At 58.2% G+C, this 16,850-nt stretch overlaps 2 protein-coding genes across 8 annotated transcripts in view; one reads left to right on the plus strand and one right to left on the minus strand.

Annotated features, from left to right (window-relative positions):
* The first annotated feature begins 5,997 nt into the window (after positions 1-5,997).
* Positions 5,998-7,617, plus strand: LOC148052362 (uncharacterized). Its single transcript, XM_087731500.1, has 2 exons — positions 5,998-7,101; positions 7,444-7,617. Exons 1-2 carry the CDS (start codon positions 5,998-6,000, stop codon positions 7,615-7,617), a joined length of 1,278 nt encoding a protein of 425 aa, XP_087587626.1.
* A 561-nt stretch (positions 7,618-8,178) lies between these two features.
* The window catches only part of SLC4A3 (solute carrier family 4 member 3), a 35,070-nt gene continuing 26,398 nt past the window's right edge, over positions 8,179-16,850 (minus strand). For all 7 annotated transcript variants that reach the window (XM_087734009.1, XM_087734010.1, XM_087734011.1 and 4 more), the window contains 8 exons: positions 15,647-15,841; positions 14,993-15,199; positions 14,286-14,375; positions 12,536-12,702; positions 11,883-12,136; positions 11,378-11,547; positions 10,723-10,896; positions 8,179-9,963 (listed from right to left, as the gene is read on the minus strand). In XM_087734009.1, the coding sequence (XP_087590135.1) occupies positions 9,886-9,963; positions 10,723-10,896; positions 11,378-11,547; positions 11,883-12,136; positions 12,536-12,702; positions 14,286-14,375; positions 14,993-15,199; positions 15,647-15,841 (1,335 nt within the window). In that variant the 3' untranslated portion in view covers positions 8,179-9,885. The remainder of the gene's footprint in view (positions 9,964-10,722; positions 10,897-11,377; positions 11,548-11,882; positions 12,137-12,535; positions 12,703-14,285; positions 14,376-14,992; positions 15,200-15,646; positions 15,842-16,850) is intronic.

The following is a 16,850-nucleotide window of genomic DNA, read 5'->3' on the forward strand; positions in this document are numbered from 1 at the left end:
GTGATGAACACGAAGCAGTCAGCAAGGGCTGGCACGGGCCCCATTGCGCAGGACAAGCCCGGGACCCCTCTCCAGCCCCTCAGCCCCCCTCCCCACCTCGGGGCTGCCTCCTGCCCCACAGCCTGGTGCAGCGGCACTGCCCGCATGTTCGGCAGTGATGCCGGCAACCCGGCGAGCTCCCAGCCCTCCCGCCAGCCCAGCTGCAGATGGCACAGAAACCAGTGTGCCATGGCTGCTGTTCTCTGCTTGTCGGCAGAGAGCTGGGCGCTGGCAGAGGAGAGCCAGGGCAGGCGGGTGCCGGGGGGTCTGGGTGATGAGCTATTCCTGCATCTGTGAAAGGAGCAGCCCTCAGTGCTGCAGGCAGCAGAGCCCCGCACCCAGCCGTGGCGGCAGCAGACAGTGAGTCAGCTTCCTGCTGGGCTTTCCACACCGAGGGAAGGTCGGCGGAGGACTGGCAGGAACAAGCCGAGGCAGGAATCCTTCCTGGACACCAGACAATATCCTAATTTCCTCCTCTGCCACGGGTCTGGCACACGGCTGGGAGGCGGGCAGGCCAGCGTGCCCCCACTGCGGGCGGTGAGCATCTGCCAGGCTTGTTCTCCCATCGCCTGCGAGGGAACGAGCAGTGACACCTCAGCCACGGGTGCCACCTCCCCAGTGGCTCGTCGGAGCCACGCTCGTAGGGTGGGGAACTGATTTCCTCTGCCGTCATGCCTGGGATGATCTCACTCGGGAGAGCCGGCAGCACAGGCAGGATACCTTGGACCCAGCCGGGGGCACAGGAGGGCACGGATGCAGTAGGAAGGCACCCAGGCTCTGCCGTGCATCGCCACCATTGCAGCCTCTGCTGGCAGGCCCTGCTGCTTTGCCAGGGCCACCAAATCCCCCCTTGCCCAAAGCACAGGGCAGCCAGGAGCGTGTTCTCAAAAAGGGGGAGAACTACTGAAAAGCAGTGGCCAAAAATCAAGCGTGTCCCTTTGCGGGAGTGGCCCGACCGTGGCAGAGCACCAGACACCCAGGCACTCTCCTGCCGCAGACCGCGCGTGTGTGAGGGGAAGGGGACGCACAGCAGGGCACGTGCTGTCCCTGCAGCCCTGGCCCCCTTCCCACTCCAGTTTCACAATTGCTTGAAATCGGCTTAAAAAAAGGGCAGTTCCTCCCTTCTCCCATTCCCAGCCTGCGGGGAGCCCAGCCACAGCTCAGACCGGGGCAGGGTCTGGCCAGGCCAGCTTAGGCCCGGACTGCCCCAACTCAGCACGAAGCTGTGGACATCCCCTCCTGCCCCGCTGCTCGCAAGGCAACCCCGTCCCTGAAGGTGAAGATTGTAGCGATGAAAGCTGCACTGAAGCTCTCCCTGCCCGGGGCTGCTCTGGGGCTCTGCAGCAGGAATTAGCCCAGGCTCCTTGGGGACAGGATTGTGTTTGTACCAGATGTGTCCCTGCTGCAGAGGAATGTGATTAAGGCCTCCTGGAGAGGCTTTCAGAGGGTCACACCAAGCACCGTGACACCTGCTCCCCCAGAGAGCAGGAGTGTGAGGGGGAGCCCTCCTTGCAAGGGGGGACAGTGCGGGGTGGGGGGGTGTTTACCTGTCCTGGGCATCCCCCTGGTTCCCCTCTCACTTCAGCCACCATCAGCAGCGAGCCCATCGCACCGCAGTGCAGCGTGCTGCCTTTGCAGGCTGCAGAGCCCAGGCCAAGGGCGGCTGCATACTCTGACCACAGCAGGAAAAGCTTTTTATCCCATGCAGGGGCAGGAATGCCCTCCAGGGCTGCCCTTTCTCCATAGATCAGGAAAACAGGATGTCTTCTTCATTTGCAGCCTGAGCACAAGAGCAGAGAGCTGGAGCAGATGGGCCCAGACGGTGGATGCTGGGAACGTCCACCCCGCTGTCACCGCGTGCCACCACTTGGCCTCTGAAGCATCCTCCTGAGCTGCACCACTGGGGCCAGTGCTAGCTGTGATTTCTACCAGCCCCATCTGCACTTGGCCGTGCTGGATGAACCAAACCCATAATCAGGTATCTCCAGCTTTCTCTGCAGATAGGGGTCCCAGTCCTGTTCCCCCAGCCCAACCCTTCCCTCCTTTCCCTGCCACATCCCAGGCCACACATCCATCTCCCAGCAGCGGCGAGCTGAGGTTCCCTGCCACTGCTCCCTTTGTGCTGCCGCAGGTTTGCTTGGGGCCAAAACATATCCGTGTGCGGCTTCTACACCTCGGTCATGAGAAATGCAGTCCTGGCAGCAAGATCACTGAATGAGAGAGCTGAGCTGCACAAGGCTATAATTACAGTAGGAACATGCGGGGATGAGGCCAGCCAAGCACATCCACCTAATTTCCTCTCCTATTAAGCCTGCCCTGCTTTTGTTTGACCCAGACCAAGCCTTGCTATTAATGGTGTGATGCTGCGGAGGTCACAGATGGCTCTGTTACAAACAGCCTTACGGATTCTGCTTAACTGAGTGTACAAGCAGGGCTTTGCTCACAGATACCATTACTGCGGGATTCACGCTGTAGAAAGTGTGTCAGCCAGCTGTGGTGCAGTCGCTTCCCAGACTGGGCTGTTTTACCAGACATGGCTAGCTCTCTGTCTTTGTCTCCGGCTGCACGACAAACCCAGCAAGCAAGCAAGGAGGTTAAACAGTGTCATATCACTACCCCTGGCTGTGGCCAAGGTCCGCTGATGGGTGCTGGTAGCCGGAGCTCAATGCATCTCCTCTTCCTGATCTCGCCTGTGGCTTCAGCCTGCAAAATCATTTCTATGCTAAAGGAGAGAGCTCTTCTCCTTGCTGTGCACCTGCAGCCAAAATGATGCCAATCTCTGCCCTGTTTTGGTGTATGTGTCCCTTGTAAGTCCTCAGGAGGCAACCTGCAACGCTGGGCTACTGGGTTAGCAAACGCAGGGAGCAAGCGAGGCTGTGCCAACACCTCCTGTTTGCCAGAGCGCCTGGTTTCGAGGTCCGTTTCAGGGCTGAAAAGCAAGTGCAGCCCCAGTTCAGAGCACCAGGAGCCGGCCCCAGCATCTGGCCGTCTGTCCTTGCTGGGGACGAGAGCCTGTCACAGCAGGAGCTGGCTGCTCCCCAGCCTCTCCCAGCTCCGGTGACATTGCTGCGCCCTGCGTGCTGGAGGGGGGACATCCTCCAGGGACACTGGGCTGATAGATGACGGCAATCATCCAGCTGGGCTCCCACAGCAGGGACCGCAAGGCCCCCCCTCTCTGCAGAAGTCTACAAAGCAGACTTGTCCATCCTGCTTAGCAGCAAGGTCACATCTGGCAGCCCGTGGCTCAGGAGGTTGCAGAGCAACATGGCAGGAGCGATGGGGGATGCTGTGCAGCGCTGGAGCTCAGCGCTTTTCCTTGCTCTGGCTCCTACGTGGCCCCCTCTGAGCAAGGCAGGACACCCATGGGTGCCAGCCCACCTCCCTGCTGCTCCCTGCAGGGAAAAGCTTTGGCAGCCACATTTCAGAGCTCAGGCTGAGCCTTCCCCATCCTGACCTTACAGCAGCATTGCCCCTCTCTGCAGGGAAGCTCATGTGAGCCACCTCTGCACAGCGAGACACGGTGGCTCACGGGTAGGCGCACCCCAGCCAAAAGCGTGCACCCAGACAGGGGACCTTGTACAGGCACAGGAGCAGTGTCCCAGTGCTGTGCCCAGCAAAGAGCTCCCACCCGGAGCCCCTGGCTCCCTCCCCACGGGGTCCCAGCGCCAGGCAGGAGGGCTGGGCACAGCCCTGGCCAGCTCTCCGAGCAGGCAGGACTTGCTCACTGAGCAGGCTGAAACATTGTGGTAAAGGCTGCCGCTCCCACGGGCAGCCAGGTGGAGGTGGCAGGGGAACTGTTGGGGTCAGACCCCTGTTTCCAGGGATGCTGTCCCCATCAGAGGTTTCTAACAGAAATGGGTTTTCTCCCATTTCCCATTCTCACTCCCTTGAGAGACCGTTTACTTCTCCTAAGAGTCCCTTTGGGGAGCAGTCCCAGCACAGGCACCTCAGGGAGCTGGAGGGCTGAAGAGCCCTGGGAAGGATGATACAGTGGGGGAGACAGACGGGGCAGCAACACAAGGCAGAGGGCAGGCAGCAAACTGCCCGAGGCTAAGGAGCCTCCTTGCCAAAGCCAGACAAACCTTTGGGACAAATTCAGGGCCATGAATAGTTGTACTCACTTGTATTGAAGAAATGTGCTATCCAAGCCCGTGTCCCATGCCCAGGATCCAGGCATCCCTGTGAGAAAAGTGTCCTTTGCAAAGCCCTGTGCAAGGGAGAGGGGCTGGAGAAAGCTGCATCTCTCCCCTGTAGCTCCATGGCAATGCCCGCAGGGCCAGCAACCAGCTCCGGCAAAGGCTGGCTCCGGTGTGAGGGACAGGTCCGAACCTGTCGTTCCCATGGGGAGGAAGGTTTGTGTCCGTGCCTGAGGAGGGCAGGTTCCTCCCCTGGCAGGCAGCAGGGCCCAGCTCAGCCCTTTCTCCTCTCCCCGGTGCCTCTCCTGGGGCTGGTGAGTCCCTTCTTTCGAGCGACGCAGAGGGGAGGTGGATGGAGGGCAGAAGGGGGGAGAGAGCGTGGGGCTGGTGCCGCGGCAGGGACGTGCCAGGTCACCGGTGCTCGCCAGTACTCGCTGGCAGTCCTCAGCATCTGCAACAGCGAGCCGGACCCCGGCACCCGTGAGCTTGGGCCAATCTTCAGCCGGTCTCTGGGGCTTCACGTGCAGGCATCTTCCTCCTCAGCATCAGCTCTGCTCCCCCCAAACTGCTGCAACTCACACTTAAACAAACCCACTTGCAGGCACTTGGGGAAGGCAAATGCAACCGAAGTCGCCCTCGCCCCCTCCAGCCCGCGGTGCAAGGAACCTGCCCTGCTCCTGCCTCCTGCCATTTTTACCTGCCCTCCAGGTGCTGGGCTCGCAACCCCCTCCTCACCGGGAAGAGGAAAAAGGATTTTTTAATTTACTTTTATGAAGTTTGAGTTCCTGGATAGCAGACAGCATAGCCCAGGCAAGGACTTCCAGGATATACAGGGGAAAGGGGAAACTTTGCCAGTGGCACTGGTTCCCAGTTTTGTCGTGAGGATGGTTTTAGCCAGCAATTTCCTTAACTTCCCAGCCACACAGCCGTGTGAACGGGTGCCAGTGGTATCTCACAAGAGAGATGTGCCAGCCCCTCCTGGCTGCGGAGAATAAAAATAGCTGGAGAAGATAGCTTGAACGTACTTGAACCCGGGTGGCAGAAACAGAAACCCAAATAGTTGGCCTAAACACACAATGGTTTAAAATAATGCACTTGATAGTTTTGGGAACAGACCTCCTATTTTTAGTTTTCCAGATAGGCAAGGGTAGCTGCTTACTCTTGTAAAGATAAATCTCTTCTCAAACAGCAAAGACGTGGGAGAAGCTGCTGGTCGGAGTGCAGATCTGGTCCGGCACCACCGAGTCCCCTTCTAGGGAGCAGGAGGACGCTTGCCCCGTCCCAGAGCGTGCCCCAGGGCAGCTGGGGGGCCCCGGCACCCAGGCTGTCCTCCCCGCACCCTGCATCCCCTGGGGCTGCAGGCAGCCTCTTCGCTCCTCTCCCTGCACTGCAGCAGCATTTTGCAGTCCAGCGTGCTCCCTGGTGTGGCAGCAGCCGGCAGCCTCTCCCTTCTCTGGTTCCACAGAAGTGGGGGCACCCCTCTGAGCTCACCCCTTACAGCTCCCTCACTCCTCCCGCCCCAGCCCATCCCTCTTGCCCTCCTTCCCGCCCACCTGCCATCTCCTCTCCAGCAGAGAAACCAGGACTGACTCATCCAAGCTGGCCAGACGTCCCATGTGTCAAAGCAGCTCGCCAGCCTTTGGAGCACCGTCTGCTGGCTGAGTCCACACGCATGACCAAACCAGAGCCCCCGCAGCAATCCTGTGTGCACCAGCCCGTGCTTTGCATCCTGGTGTGCCGCATTTTCCAGCACATCCAGAGCCCAGGACTGCGTGGGTGACCTGCGATCCCGGCTGCCTCCTCTCTATCCCCGTGGCCGCCCATGGAGGCCCTCTACTCTGCTCTCGAAGGGGAGATCAGCGCCTTCGTGAGGCACGTGCAGCGGTGCCGGCAGGGCTTTGACCTGCGCAGCCTGTACCACGTGCTGCTGCTGGTGCTGCCGCGGAGCCCCTCGGGGCAGGTGGAGAGCTGGCAGCACCTGCAGAGGCTCGCCCAGTGCCGGCCCAGCTCCGCCAGCCCTGATGTGGCCAGCTACGTGGGCTGGCTGGCCTCTTACCTGCAGCACCTGAGCACGCTGAAGGAGAGGTTTGACGCCAGGGTGGTGGTCCCACTCTGCGAGAGCTTGTACATGCACGAGGAGCCGGCTGCCCACCCCACTCGGCGGTCCCCCCCAGCATCCATCCCATGCCTGGCCGCACAGCTCTTCACCCACCGGCGTAACTGGGGGCTGCTGCTGCAGGGGGGGCCCCTCAGTGAGCGGGTCTTCAGCCCCTGGAGCCTGCGTGACCTGCGTGGCTTCATCGGCGTGGGGCCTTTTGTGAAGGTCTTGCGGCTGGTCCCCGATGTCTTTCACCAGAGCTTGGCCACAGCGGAGCTTGCCCAGCGGTGGGTCCGTCTCCATCGCAGCAGGTACAGCCTCTCTCTGCCACCATCACCATCATGGCCACAGCAGCCACCAGTGCAGGGCAGAGCAGGGCTGGCTCCCAGCGCTGTGCAGCCCCCACTGTGCGGCAAGGCCCCCCAGCAGCCCAGCTCCCCCCTGGGCTTGCCTGACATCTTGGTCCCACCGCGGCCCTCGGGTGCAGGTGGCAGCGCCGCGATGCTGCGAGCGCGGCTGCGGGAGAGCCGGGAGGAGCTGCTGGCCCTACTGCACCGCGGGGAGCGGGCGGCCGCCCTGCGTGCCCAGGTCTGTCATGTTGCCCGGCGCATCCGCATCCTACGCCTGCAGCAGCGGGACGAGGGGATGGAGCTGGCCTGGCCCCAGCAGAGCCTGGGTGCGGGTACGGGAGGTTGCCAGCACCAGGCTGTCCTGGCTGAGGAGCTGCAGAAGAGCCTGGAGCTGGAGGAGTACCACCACAGCATCCTGGAGGCCGACTGGCTGCTGGAGCTGGAGGTCAGGCCCATCCTCGTCCGGAGGATCGATGCGGTAAGGGGTGCGGCTCTGCTTGCGCTCCCTGCCCCATGTCCCAGGGTGAGATCTGGGGCACTGCCGTGGGCAGGGGAGCTGCATGGAAAGGGCTGGACGTCCAGGTGGAGACATGGATCTTGTGGGACTGGGTAGAGCCATGGCCTCTCCAGTCCAAACTGATGGCCCACTGGGCAGCCCTGGACATTCAGGTGTGAGGAAGGAGAGCTGCGGAGAGGGGAATGGGAGGGGGAGTGTTTCCCAACGTGGCGGAACAGCCTGCGGGAAACATTCATGGATGCTCCCATCCAGCCCACCTGGATGCTCAGGAGCCGGGCACCTGCACTGCCTCCTCTCCCGCAGGTTCAGCAGCGCTGCCAGGACCTGGAGAGGATGCTGCGAGGCCAGTCACTGCCTGCCCCACAGCGGGCCCGGCTCAGAAGCGGGACAGCCACCACCCCTGCGCCTGGGCAGGCTCAGCCCTCTGCCACGTGCCCCATGGCAGCGGCCAGCCCCAGGAGCAGCCAGCGACCCTGACCACGGGAGGTGGGACCACCGCCTACTCCCAGCAGCAGCACCCAGGAAAGCACGACTGGAGGACATCCAACCCATCACCACGTGGGCTGCAGGCAGCCAGCAGCTCACGGGGACCTGGCTCGGCTCCTGTCTGGGAAGAAAGCATGGAGGGAATGTGTTTAATTTTCCTCCATGCTCAGCGTGTGACCCTGCCGTTCGGTGTGTGGCTACAGGCTGGGTAAGGAGATGGGCACCGAGAGCTGCAGAGCACACAGGCACACGCGTGCGTGCATGGACGTACGCAGGCATGAATACGCGTTTCTGGTTAAATATGGGCCTCAGCCTCCTGTTTCCAGCAGCCAGCATGGGGGCTCCAGCTGGGCCCACAGTAACCAGCCTGCTCGGTGATGGAAAGCCCACCTCCGTGCTGGTAGGGGTGACAAGGTGACAATGTGACAGTCCCCACTCCAGCTGGGGCTTGCTCCCTCGCTGGCTGCTGTTGTGGGCAAGAAACAGTTTTGTGTCATGGAATTTCAATCAATTTAATTTATTGCCAATGAACAAACAAAGTAGAGAGTCAGACGCGGTTCCTGTGAAGAATTTATTGGTGTAGCTGTTTCCACTACAGTCAGAGGAGTCACAATGCACAGCGACAACAGACCTCCTACACTACACGGGGAGGACAGGACACACACGGCCACAGACACACAGAGACACTCGTCTCTCTGCCCCAGGCCCTGTGGGGGGCCAGGCTGTGGGGCAGGAACCTGCCGTGGGGCGAGGTTTCTCTCTCTGGTGGGATATTTCTGCAGCCTTCCGGGGAAGGCGTCGGACCCTCCCGGTAATGAAGCACCCACCATCTCTCGCAGGAGCCAGGCTGATAAGTGGGAACCGGGGCAGCAGCTTGTCCCAAATCCAATGCTGAAGCAAGCATCCCAGCCTCCTCCACAAGGCCGCTCCGGCTCTGACATCAGGGAGAGGCTGGGGTGCCCATCTCCTCTGGCACCACCCTCAGAGCCGCCGTGGGCAGCAAGGGCACCATCAGCAGTTTCTGAGGCAGCTCTGACCGGGGGCTGCTGGGCTGGGGAGACCCCAGCGGACAGCCCTGCCAGGCAGAAAGGTGTTCGGAGCTGCCCAGAGGTGACGGGGGCCGAGTGCTGGGCACACTGAATGCTGCTCCTTCCCACTTGGAGGGCACCCCTGGACGTGAAAGGTCACCCTGATATGGCAGCAGAGTTGGGGCTGGGGGTTTCAGTGACTTCCTTGTAGGGCTGCAGGGAGGCAGACCCAGCGGATCACTGCACAGGGAAAGGGAGGGGACCCAAAGGACTGTTTTGAGCTCCAGCACTACATCTCTTGTATAGCTTCTTAAATCCGGTTTGTTCTCAGGGACAGGAACTTGGGGATCAGGAACTGGGATGCAGCCCTGTGATGAGGTTTTTACCCCTGCAACCTTTGTGAAGGTGCAGAATGGCACAGGACTCCTCTTAGTACCCACAAGAGGGCAGGCACTCGAGGCTTCAGGATACCTGCTTGTCCCCAGCCTCCCCTCCCTGTGCGGTTTTCCTTTGGGAAGAGGGTTGGGAAAATTGAAAGCAAACAGCCTCCCCCACGCTGAGCGAGAGCTGAAAACAGTCCTGTGGGAGGGTGACTGGACAGATGATGGTCTGGAGGACAGGGCCAGGGTGCTGGTCCCTCCTTGCCCATCTGCCAGGCTGCAGCAGCCTTGTGGGCCAGGGGCTGTGGCACAGGCCCAGCATGAGCACTCCTGGAAGGGGGCAGAGGGAGCAGGAGCAAGGCATCCGCCAGCCAAGCAAGGAGGCTGCTGGCCTGGGAGAAGCCCACTGGCCATCCACAGGCAGCATCCAGCCCATCCTGTGACTGCTCGGTGGCACATGGTTCTGAGACACCCAAGCTTCATGGTCGCGGAGGGGGACAGAGTGGCACCAGCTGGCATGGCTCCCGTTCACCACCTGGAGACCAGGCACAGGCTGCCTCCAGCAGGGAGGGGGCAGACCCCTGACCCACGGGCACTCAGAACCCACGCAGCTTCGGGATGTGAGAGACATCTCTCAGCCCACCAGGTCCAAGAGGAGAGAGACTCACAGCCTCTGCTGAGCGAGCGATGGGGCAGCAGGAGCCGGGGCTGCCTGCTGCTGGGCTATGGAACAGCCATTCGTTGGTCCAGGCAAGAGATCGCGTGACTCACGGCAAGTCTCCAGTTAGTCCTTGGGAGGGACGAGCAGGCGTGAGCGGCCTGTCCCATGAGTGGGGAGGGCAGCTCCCAGCTCACACAGGCATGTGCAGCTCGTTGTACTCATCCCGGCCGTCCTCATCGAAGTTCGGTTCTGCATCCTCCGAGTCCAACTGGGGAGAGGCAGAGACCAGGCTCTGAAGGCCACAGCCACCCCCAGTGCAGGGTCAAGCCTGGCCTGAAGGGATCAGCACGCAGAGAGCCAGCCAGCTGGGCTGTGCTGGGAAGAGCAAAGCTCTTGCTCCTTCCCCTCCCAACAGGCTCCTTTTTTTGCCCCTCATGCCTGTCTATGCATCTCCAGCCTGATGCCCTTTCCTGTAAGTGTTCCTGTTTGACAGTGCCCCATCGCTGGGGCTTTGGTCCAGCAGAGCAGCTCCTCCCTCCTCCCCTGCAGGCTGCGCTCCAACAGCAGCTCAGGATGTTGGCAGCAGCAGAGGAGCTGCCAGCACTCAAGGAGTTGCCGGCACCCTGGCACTGTGGTTACGTGCTCCTGTGCCAAGCAGCCACAGGCTCTGGTGTGCTGCTGGGCTGTCCTTGCTGCTGTCTCAGTGGGGAAATGGGGTGTCTCTTGATGAATGAGCCACAAATGGGGAGGAGGATGCAAGAGGAAACCCTTATTCCAGGCCTCTGCGTGGGAGGATCCTCTGTCTCCTTGCCCTAGGGTGCCCATCCATCCCACACTGCACTCCCAGGGCTACAAGCTCTGAGGAAGCCATCCTCCCACCTATCGCTGTTGAACAAAGACCCCCAGACAACAGCAGGGAAAGCCAAGGCTTGGCCGGCCCAGGATCTCCCAGCCTTTCAGTCTGCCAAATCTCCTCAACCTCACTCCAGTGTTGCAAGCTAGACTGCGAAGACAGTTATCTGCTTACCGCTTTGAGCTCCCTGTCGTGGAAGAAGTGGGGCAGCACGAAGCGTCGCAATGGCACTGTCATGATCAGGACAAAGGGGAAGGCCAGGGATGCCACCGTAGATTTCACCACCCAGAGCAGCACAATGCAGGCCAGTTGAATGCAGGTGAAGAGATTCATTCTCCAGGTCTTCACCTAGGGAGGTAAATCCAGTCTAAGAACACATTATCCTTCCACACAGATTAATGAAGACCCAACTGGCATAACATAACCCTTCTGCATAACATAGTACAGTAATGCAACGCTGCTGCACGCTCTACCTGCCTGTACTCTACAGCAAGGCAGAACTCCATAACACATCAGCCTCTGTGCGACCTAGCAGCATACCCACCTGGCAGTGCAGTGTCCCTACACTCGCTCAAGCAATGCATCACTCCTATAAACTGTCTGTCTGTACAATATCCTGGCAATATGCTCCCGTGTGCAGCCTATCAGCATGCTATCCTAGTGTTCCATCGCCCCTGTGCATGGCTTGCACTTACTTCTCGGGACAAACTTGCAGCCAAGGGGGGTCACCAAGCCAAGCATCACTCTAGCAAAGCACCATCCTCCCCTCACCTGCCTCTTCTTCCTCTGCTCCTCATTACCTGGTTCCTCGCAACCTGCCTTCGCTCACCTTGACAACATAGATGTGGTCAGGGTGGTGCTTGGATGGCATGAAGATCAGGAGCAGCCGCTCGTAGAGCTGGATGCCAGTGAGCGACGTAACCCCCATGTAGAGGAAGATGCCGAAGAGCACAGCCAGCGGGATCTGCCGCAGCATGTTCCCCATCACAATGGACAGACCTGCACAGACAGAGCTCAGGGCATGGTGTGCCCCACACCCACACCAGCCCCTCCGCAAGACACCTTGGCCTCCCTCCCTCTCCCACCTCCTCCCTGTCTGTCCCAGGGTGCAAGGGAAAGGAAGCTCAAGAGAGGTCTAGCTGGAAGGGCTGCAGAGATGGACTGACCATGGGGGGGTACCAAAGCCTGCCAGAGGAGAGCTGAGTGTAGGTGGGGGCAGTCCTGCAGCAAGCAGGCAGAGCGCAGGCTGCCCCATGGGGCAGGGATGCTGCCAGGAGATTCAAGTGGTCGACCCTGATCTCCCCCCTCACTCCTTCACCCAAGCAGAGGCTCACCGACGAGGGCAGCAATAAGCACTCCGGTCACACGCTGCTCCTTCACCTCCTCGATCTTGGGCTTCTCTCCTGGTGCGATGGCCTTGCTCATGACTGTCAGGGCATTGACATGGGTGACGGAGCGCACCGTTGCCGCCGTCAGCCAGGGCAGCCCAAAGAGTGCGCAAAGGCCCCCCATAGTGCCAATGAGCAGCAGGTCCAGGTGGAAGCCAGAGCCTTTCAGCAGCTTCCTCTCCTTCTTGCTCACAATCAGCCTGGCAGGAAAAAGAGCCCCGGTCAGTGCCGAGCCCAGGTCAGTGCCAGGCCCAGCCCAGTGCCCAGGGACAGCAGTGCGGCTGGGGACAATGGTCACTGGAGAGAGCACACATGGGGACAAGGAGATGGCTGAAGAGAGGGATGGTGGCTGTCAACCTCAAGTTAGAGGTTTCCTCCTGTGCTTGGCTGAGGCAGGTCTCCACCACACTGTATGCCAGGAGGGGAGCCAAGAGACGATGGGAGAACTCAAGAAGGTACAGTCTGAAATGGCCAGGATCGTGCCCTTGCTGTCCTGCTGGGATGCCAAGTGCATCTCCAGACGAATGGCACCAGCACCCATCCCGGCTTTGCCTGCCCAGGGGTTGGTGATGGTTGGCGTTGGAAGGGGAGGTACTCACGTAGTGATCTGTGTCTCCATGAAGATAAGAATGAAGACCAGGAGGGCAGGGATGGCAGAGGCAAACATCATCCACATTGGAAAGGTCCCACTGCTGCCCATGGGGTGAATGAACCAGCCACGCTTGTGAGGAGATGTGACCGACAGGCCAGAGGGGACATTCAGCTTCTGGGGGTGTAGCCGCAAAACCCAGCAGTTACTCATCGATACGCACGTGCCCACAGCCTCACACCAGACCAGCCTTGATCCTCCTGGTCTCCCTGGTCTGAATGCCTCAGATGATGGGACAGCCACCCTGATCCGAGCAGGACTTTCTCATGGATAATCCCCTTCAGTGCAAAAAATCCCATGTCCCCTAACACAGGCCTGTCTCATTTCCTTTCAGCTACTGGAATTCCCTTGGTTTTTGTCCAAGAGACCAAGGAAATATCTTCCCTCAGGAACCTCACCCCCATGTCAGTGCTTGCAGACCATGGTTAAAATGCTCCTTGACCTCTGCTTGGACAAATCAAGTGTCCTGAACTGCCTACCCTTCTCTGAGGTGGCTTTCCAGACTTTCCAAGCCTCTTCTGAGACATTTTTCAGTATTGTTTTTGCAGTGTGGACCCCAGAAGTGGCCACATTCTCTGGAAATGACCTCACTCTGATCACGTTCAGAGGGAATATCATGTTTGTGCTCTCATCAGAGACCACACAGACTCCTAGCTGCACATCGTCCCGACCCTGCGTTTACCAGCATTTGAACTCTCGGCTCTGCGCTGCTCTACAGCAGTTCTTGCTATCTGCCTGCGTGAGCACTGCAGGGAGAGTTTATGATTTGCATTTATGTTAATCAGCATAAGTATGAATAATATTCCTGGAATGCTTGTACTTGAGCTAAGCTGTGTAACTAAGTACCGTTCTCTCAGAAAGCTTTGTACATATGCTGAGTTAATACTGAAATGATAATGCTTTTGATATTAATTGTAGAAGTGTAGAAGGGTATGAAAAGGATGTAACAAAGTGCATGATTTTACTAATGTCTGATAAAACCAGATTTTTCATGGAAATTTAAATGCATAAAAATGCATTTGGATTCCGTTAAGCCTTGGGCTGTCTTGATAAAAAGCTTGCATGCTGAACAGGAACTACCTTTCACCCTCTCCCCAATGTTAGTTGAAAAAAAATACCAAAACAAAGATATAACTACACATCTACTAAAAAAGGGGGAAAAAAAGGAAACCCATGAGATGGGTTGGTTTGATAACATTTAAGTTTGTGCATAAACTCGGAAAGAGATCATTGTGTTTGAGATAAAGTGATCAAAATATTTAGTAGCCTATCATCAAGGAGAGTATATGTTAAGTACCAAGACAAGTATCCCACTGAAACCGCTCTATATGCCACCCCCATCAGTGTGCATAACCAGTTTATGTCTTGTTGATTGACAGCAAGTTTTTAGAGTTGCAAACAAGGAATTAACTGCACTGAATCTCTCCAGTCCCCTAAAGCCTCCCCTACTAACAGCTGGAATACCAGAGGGATACCGGGGCACTCCAGCCCCTGTAGCTCTGGTCTCAGTCTCAGAAAGACCCTTGGAGCTTCCCTTCAGCGCGGGAGTGAGGACGAGGGGAGCGTCTCTGTTTGCTTTGTGCTCTTATGACTAAAGAGGCAGGAAATACAAATCCCCTGTTGCACAAGAGCAGGCTGCAGTGCCACAGGGATTGCTGCTGGGCTGCAGGAGGGGCTCCGAGAGCAGCGCTGGCACCTACCTGCGTGTATGTGTCAGTGATGGTGTAATCCACCAGCACCATGACCAGGATCGAGATAGGGATCCCGAAGTCTCCGATGATCCGCCGAGCCTGCAGAACAAACACCCTTGCTGGCAAAGGGTACGGACCGGCTCCGTGCACCCACCCTGCTACAGGGAGCCTGCGGGAAAGCGAAGCCCCAGATGGGGCCAAGCACCGCTGCAAACCTGAGCACTGCTGATGAGCAGGGCGAGGGAACCCAGCCCTGACCCATGGGGCTGCGCATCCCACTGCCCACATAACACACAGTCCTCCAGCCACTCCTAAGTGACTGGGTAATTGCTCCTACTGCCCTATTCGGATGGTGCTCCAGGTATTACACAGATGCCCTGCATGTACAGAGATGTCCAAAGGGAACAAGGTGTAAGCTCTTCCTCCTATATTCTAGTTTAACAGACTTGCATCCAGCCAAAGGAGCTCTCCCAAGGTCCAGAGGGCTTTTCAGCAAAGCTCACTGGAGCAGGACAGTGCAGATACCATCATCAACAGCCAGCTCTGGTCTGCAACCTAGGTCAGGCTGCCAGCCCTTCTGCATGGCATTTAAGGGATTGCTGGTGTTTCTTTGGGGGGCTGTCCAAACACTCTGGAGAACAAAGGTCTGTAGCAAGAAGCATTATTTGTTTGGCACGTCCCTTTTCCTTAACATCTGGGTCCCACAAACTTCTTACCTTTCCTCCTAAGAAACGGCTGTTCTTGAACTTGCGCATAAAGAAGGCAATGAAGAAGGTGCCTAGCATGAGGATGAGGGAGAGGAGAGCAGTGTTGGGCTGCATCCTGATTCCCAATGACATCGCATCCGCAGAGAGCATGCTGGCATTCAGGCCACTCTGCACGCTCGGTGGGTAGAACTTCAGCAGAGGATGTTCTGCAAACACCTGGGCAGGTGAGAGAAGCAGCAGGCACTGTCACCGCAAGGAGGGGCAGGGGGCACTGTCACTACTGGGGGCAGGGGGAAGCGGAGGTGTCCTGCTCTGTGGAGAGGTGAGGGTGGTAGATGGTGGGCGCGGACAATCCCAGCATCTGTCACTTCGCCTCGCAACCTACCCAGCTGGAGAGGGCTGGGGAGAGAAAAGTGGCCCCTCTTTAATGCCTCCTGCAGGAAGAGAAGGGGAGACAGACGTTAGGGCTCATCCTGCCAGCCTCTGTGGTGGCACAGGGGCCAGTTGGGCTGGGGCATGAGAGGCCAGCAAAGAACTGCTCTGCAGAACGCCTAGGACAGCTGTGGCTGAGCTGGCCCTGTTCCCCTGCCTCCTGTACGCTAAAGCAACAGGTTCCTGGGGGCTCGAGAGGTGCGGCAGCCCATCTCCCTGGGGAAGGTTCACCTTGTATAGTTTGTAGAAGGTCTCGTAGATAAAGATGAGGGAGATGAGGAAAGCAAAGATCTCCTGGGTGAAGGGCGAGATGTAGCGCACCAAGAAGCTTCCCTCAGCAGCCACGATAATGAAGATGAAGACAATGAGCCACAAACCAATCCACACTCTGCCTGTCAGGTACTCTATGCCTTGTGTCTGGCAGAACTGAAAGGGAAAGGGGAAGGAATTACTCATGGCTCCTCAGGCTGCCTCCCACATCTGCTCCCCGTTAAGATCAAAGACTCTCCTGGAAAAAAGCATCTACATCAGCTCGGGTATCCAGCATAGAGACAGTGAATTCAGGGCTGGAGTCACAGGTAAAGTTACAGACTTTGCATTAACACCAGCCAGCTCACACCAAGCAGGTCTTTACCGCTCGTCTTTGTAACAGTACCTCCTTCACTCTCTGCTTGAAGCCATCCCATGCATGACGTTCCCCATCCCACCCATATGGAGGTGGCATTACTCAAACACAGCTCTCCACTGCTCCATGCACTCAACAGCACAAGCCTGTTCCCCACAAAGGAGAGCCTGAGCAGCTTGCTACGTCCTGCTGCATAAAGGCTATGTTAGCTGGGGCAGGATCCCAGCCAGCACCTTGCGTACACACACAGCGTACGCAAGAAAGAACCACAGAACAGACCATCTCCACTGCCTCTGCTCATCCACACACAGCAACACCAACCACTTCCAGCACAAACCACATGCCTCCCTTTGCAGCCTTCCTCGGTACCACCACAGACAGTGCCCTCACACAGGGCAGAGGTACACCTTTGTACACAATGACTGGGCAAAGCAAAAGCAGTCAGTGAGAAGTGCGGCCACAGGAGAGCAGAGAAACTCCCACTGTGCAATGGCATCACCAGCTCCAAACTCTTGACACACCAAGGTGAAAATCTAGCTGTAGGAAAAACCATGCTTTAAAAGCCCAGACATGCTCGGAATCAGAAAAAAGGAGAAGGATTAGACCCACTGCTTGGAGGTACAGTGACACAGGGATGCTTTTAACAGTGAAGAGGTCATGCTACTTGAGAAAGAAGCATGTCCACCCCGGCTGGCCAGGATGTCTCTGCACACGCCCTTGGGCTCATCCTGAGAGGTGGGAGTAATGTACGTGGGACATCCCAGATGGGTGGTACACTGAACACTGGTGGATTCCCATACAAGGAAACCT

Source organism: Nipponia nippon, unplaced genomic scaffold (assembly GCF_047370975.1).
Source record: "Nipponia nippon isolate SJK-2023a ecotype South Korea unplaced genomic scaffold, ASM4737097v1 scaffold_5, whole genome shotgun sequence".
Lineage (NCBI taxonomy): Eukaryota > Metazoa > Chordata > Aves > Pelecaniformes > Threskiornithidae > Nipponia > Nipponia nippon.

Coding starts and splice junctions, on each gene's coding strand:
- LOC148052362 (XM_087731500.1), top strand. CDS start 5,998: ATGGAGGCCCTCTACTCTGCTCTCGAAGGGGAGATCAGCGCCTTCGTG. Junction 7,102..7,443: donor TCGTCCGGAGGATCGATGCG/GTAAGGGGTGCG, acceptor CCTCTCCCGCAG/GTTCAGCAGCGCTGCCAGGA.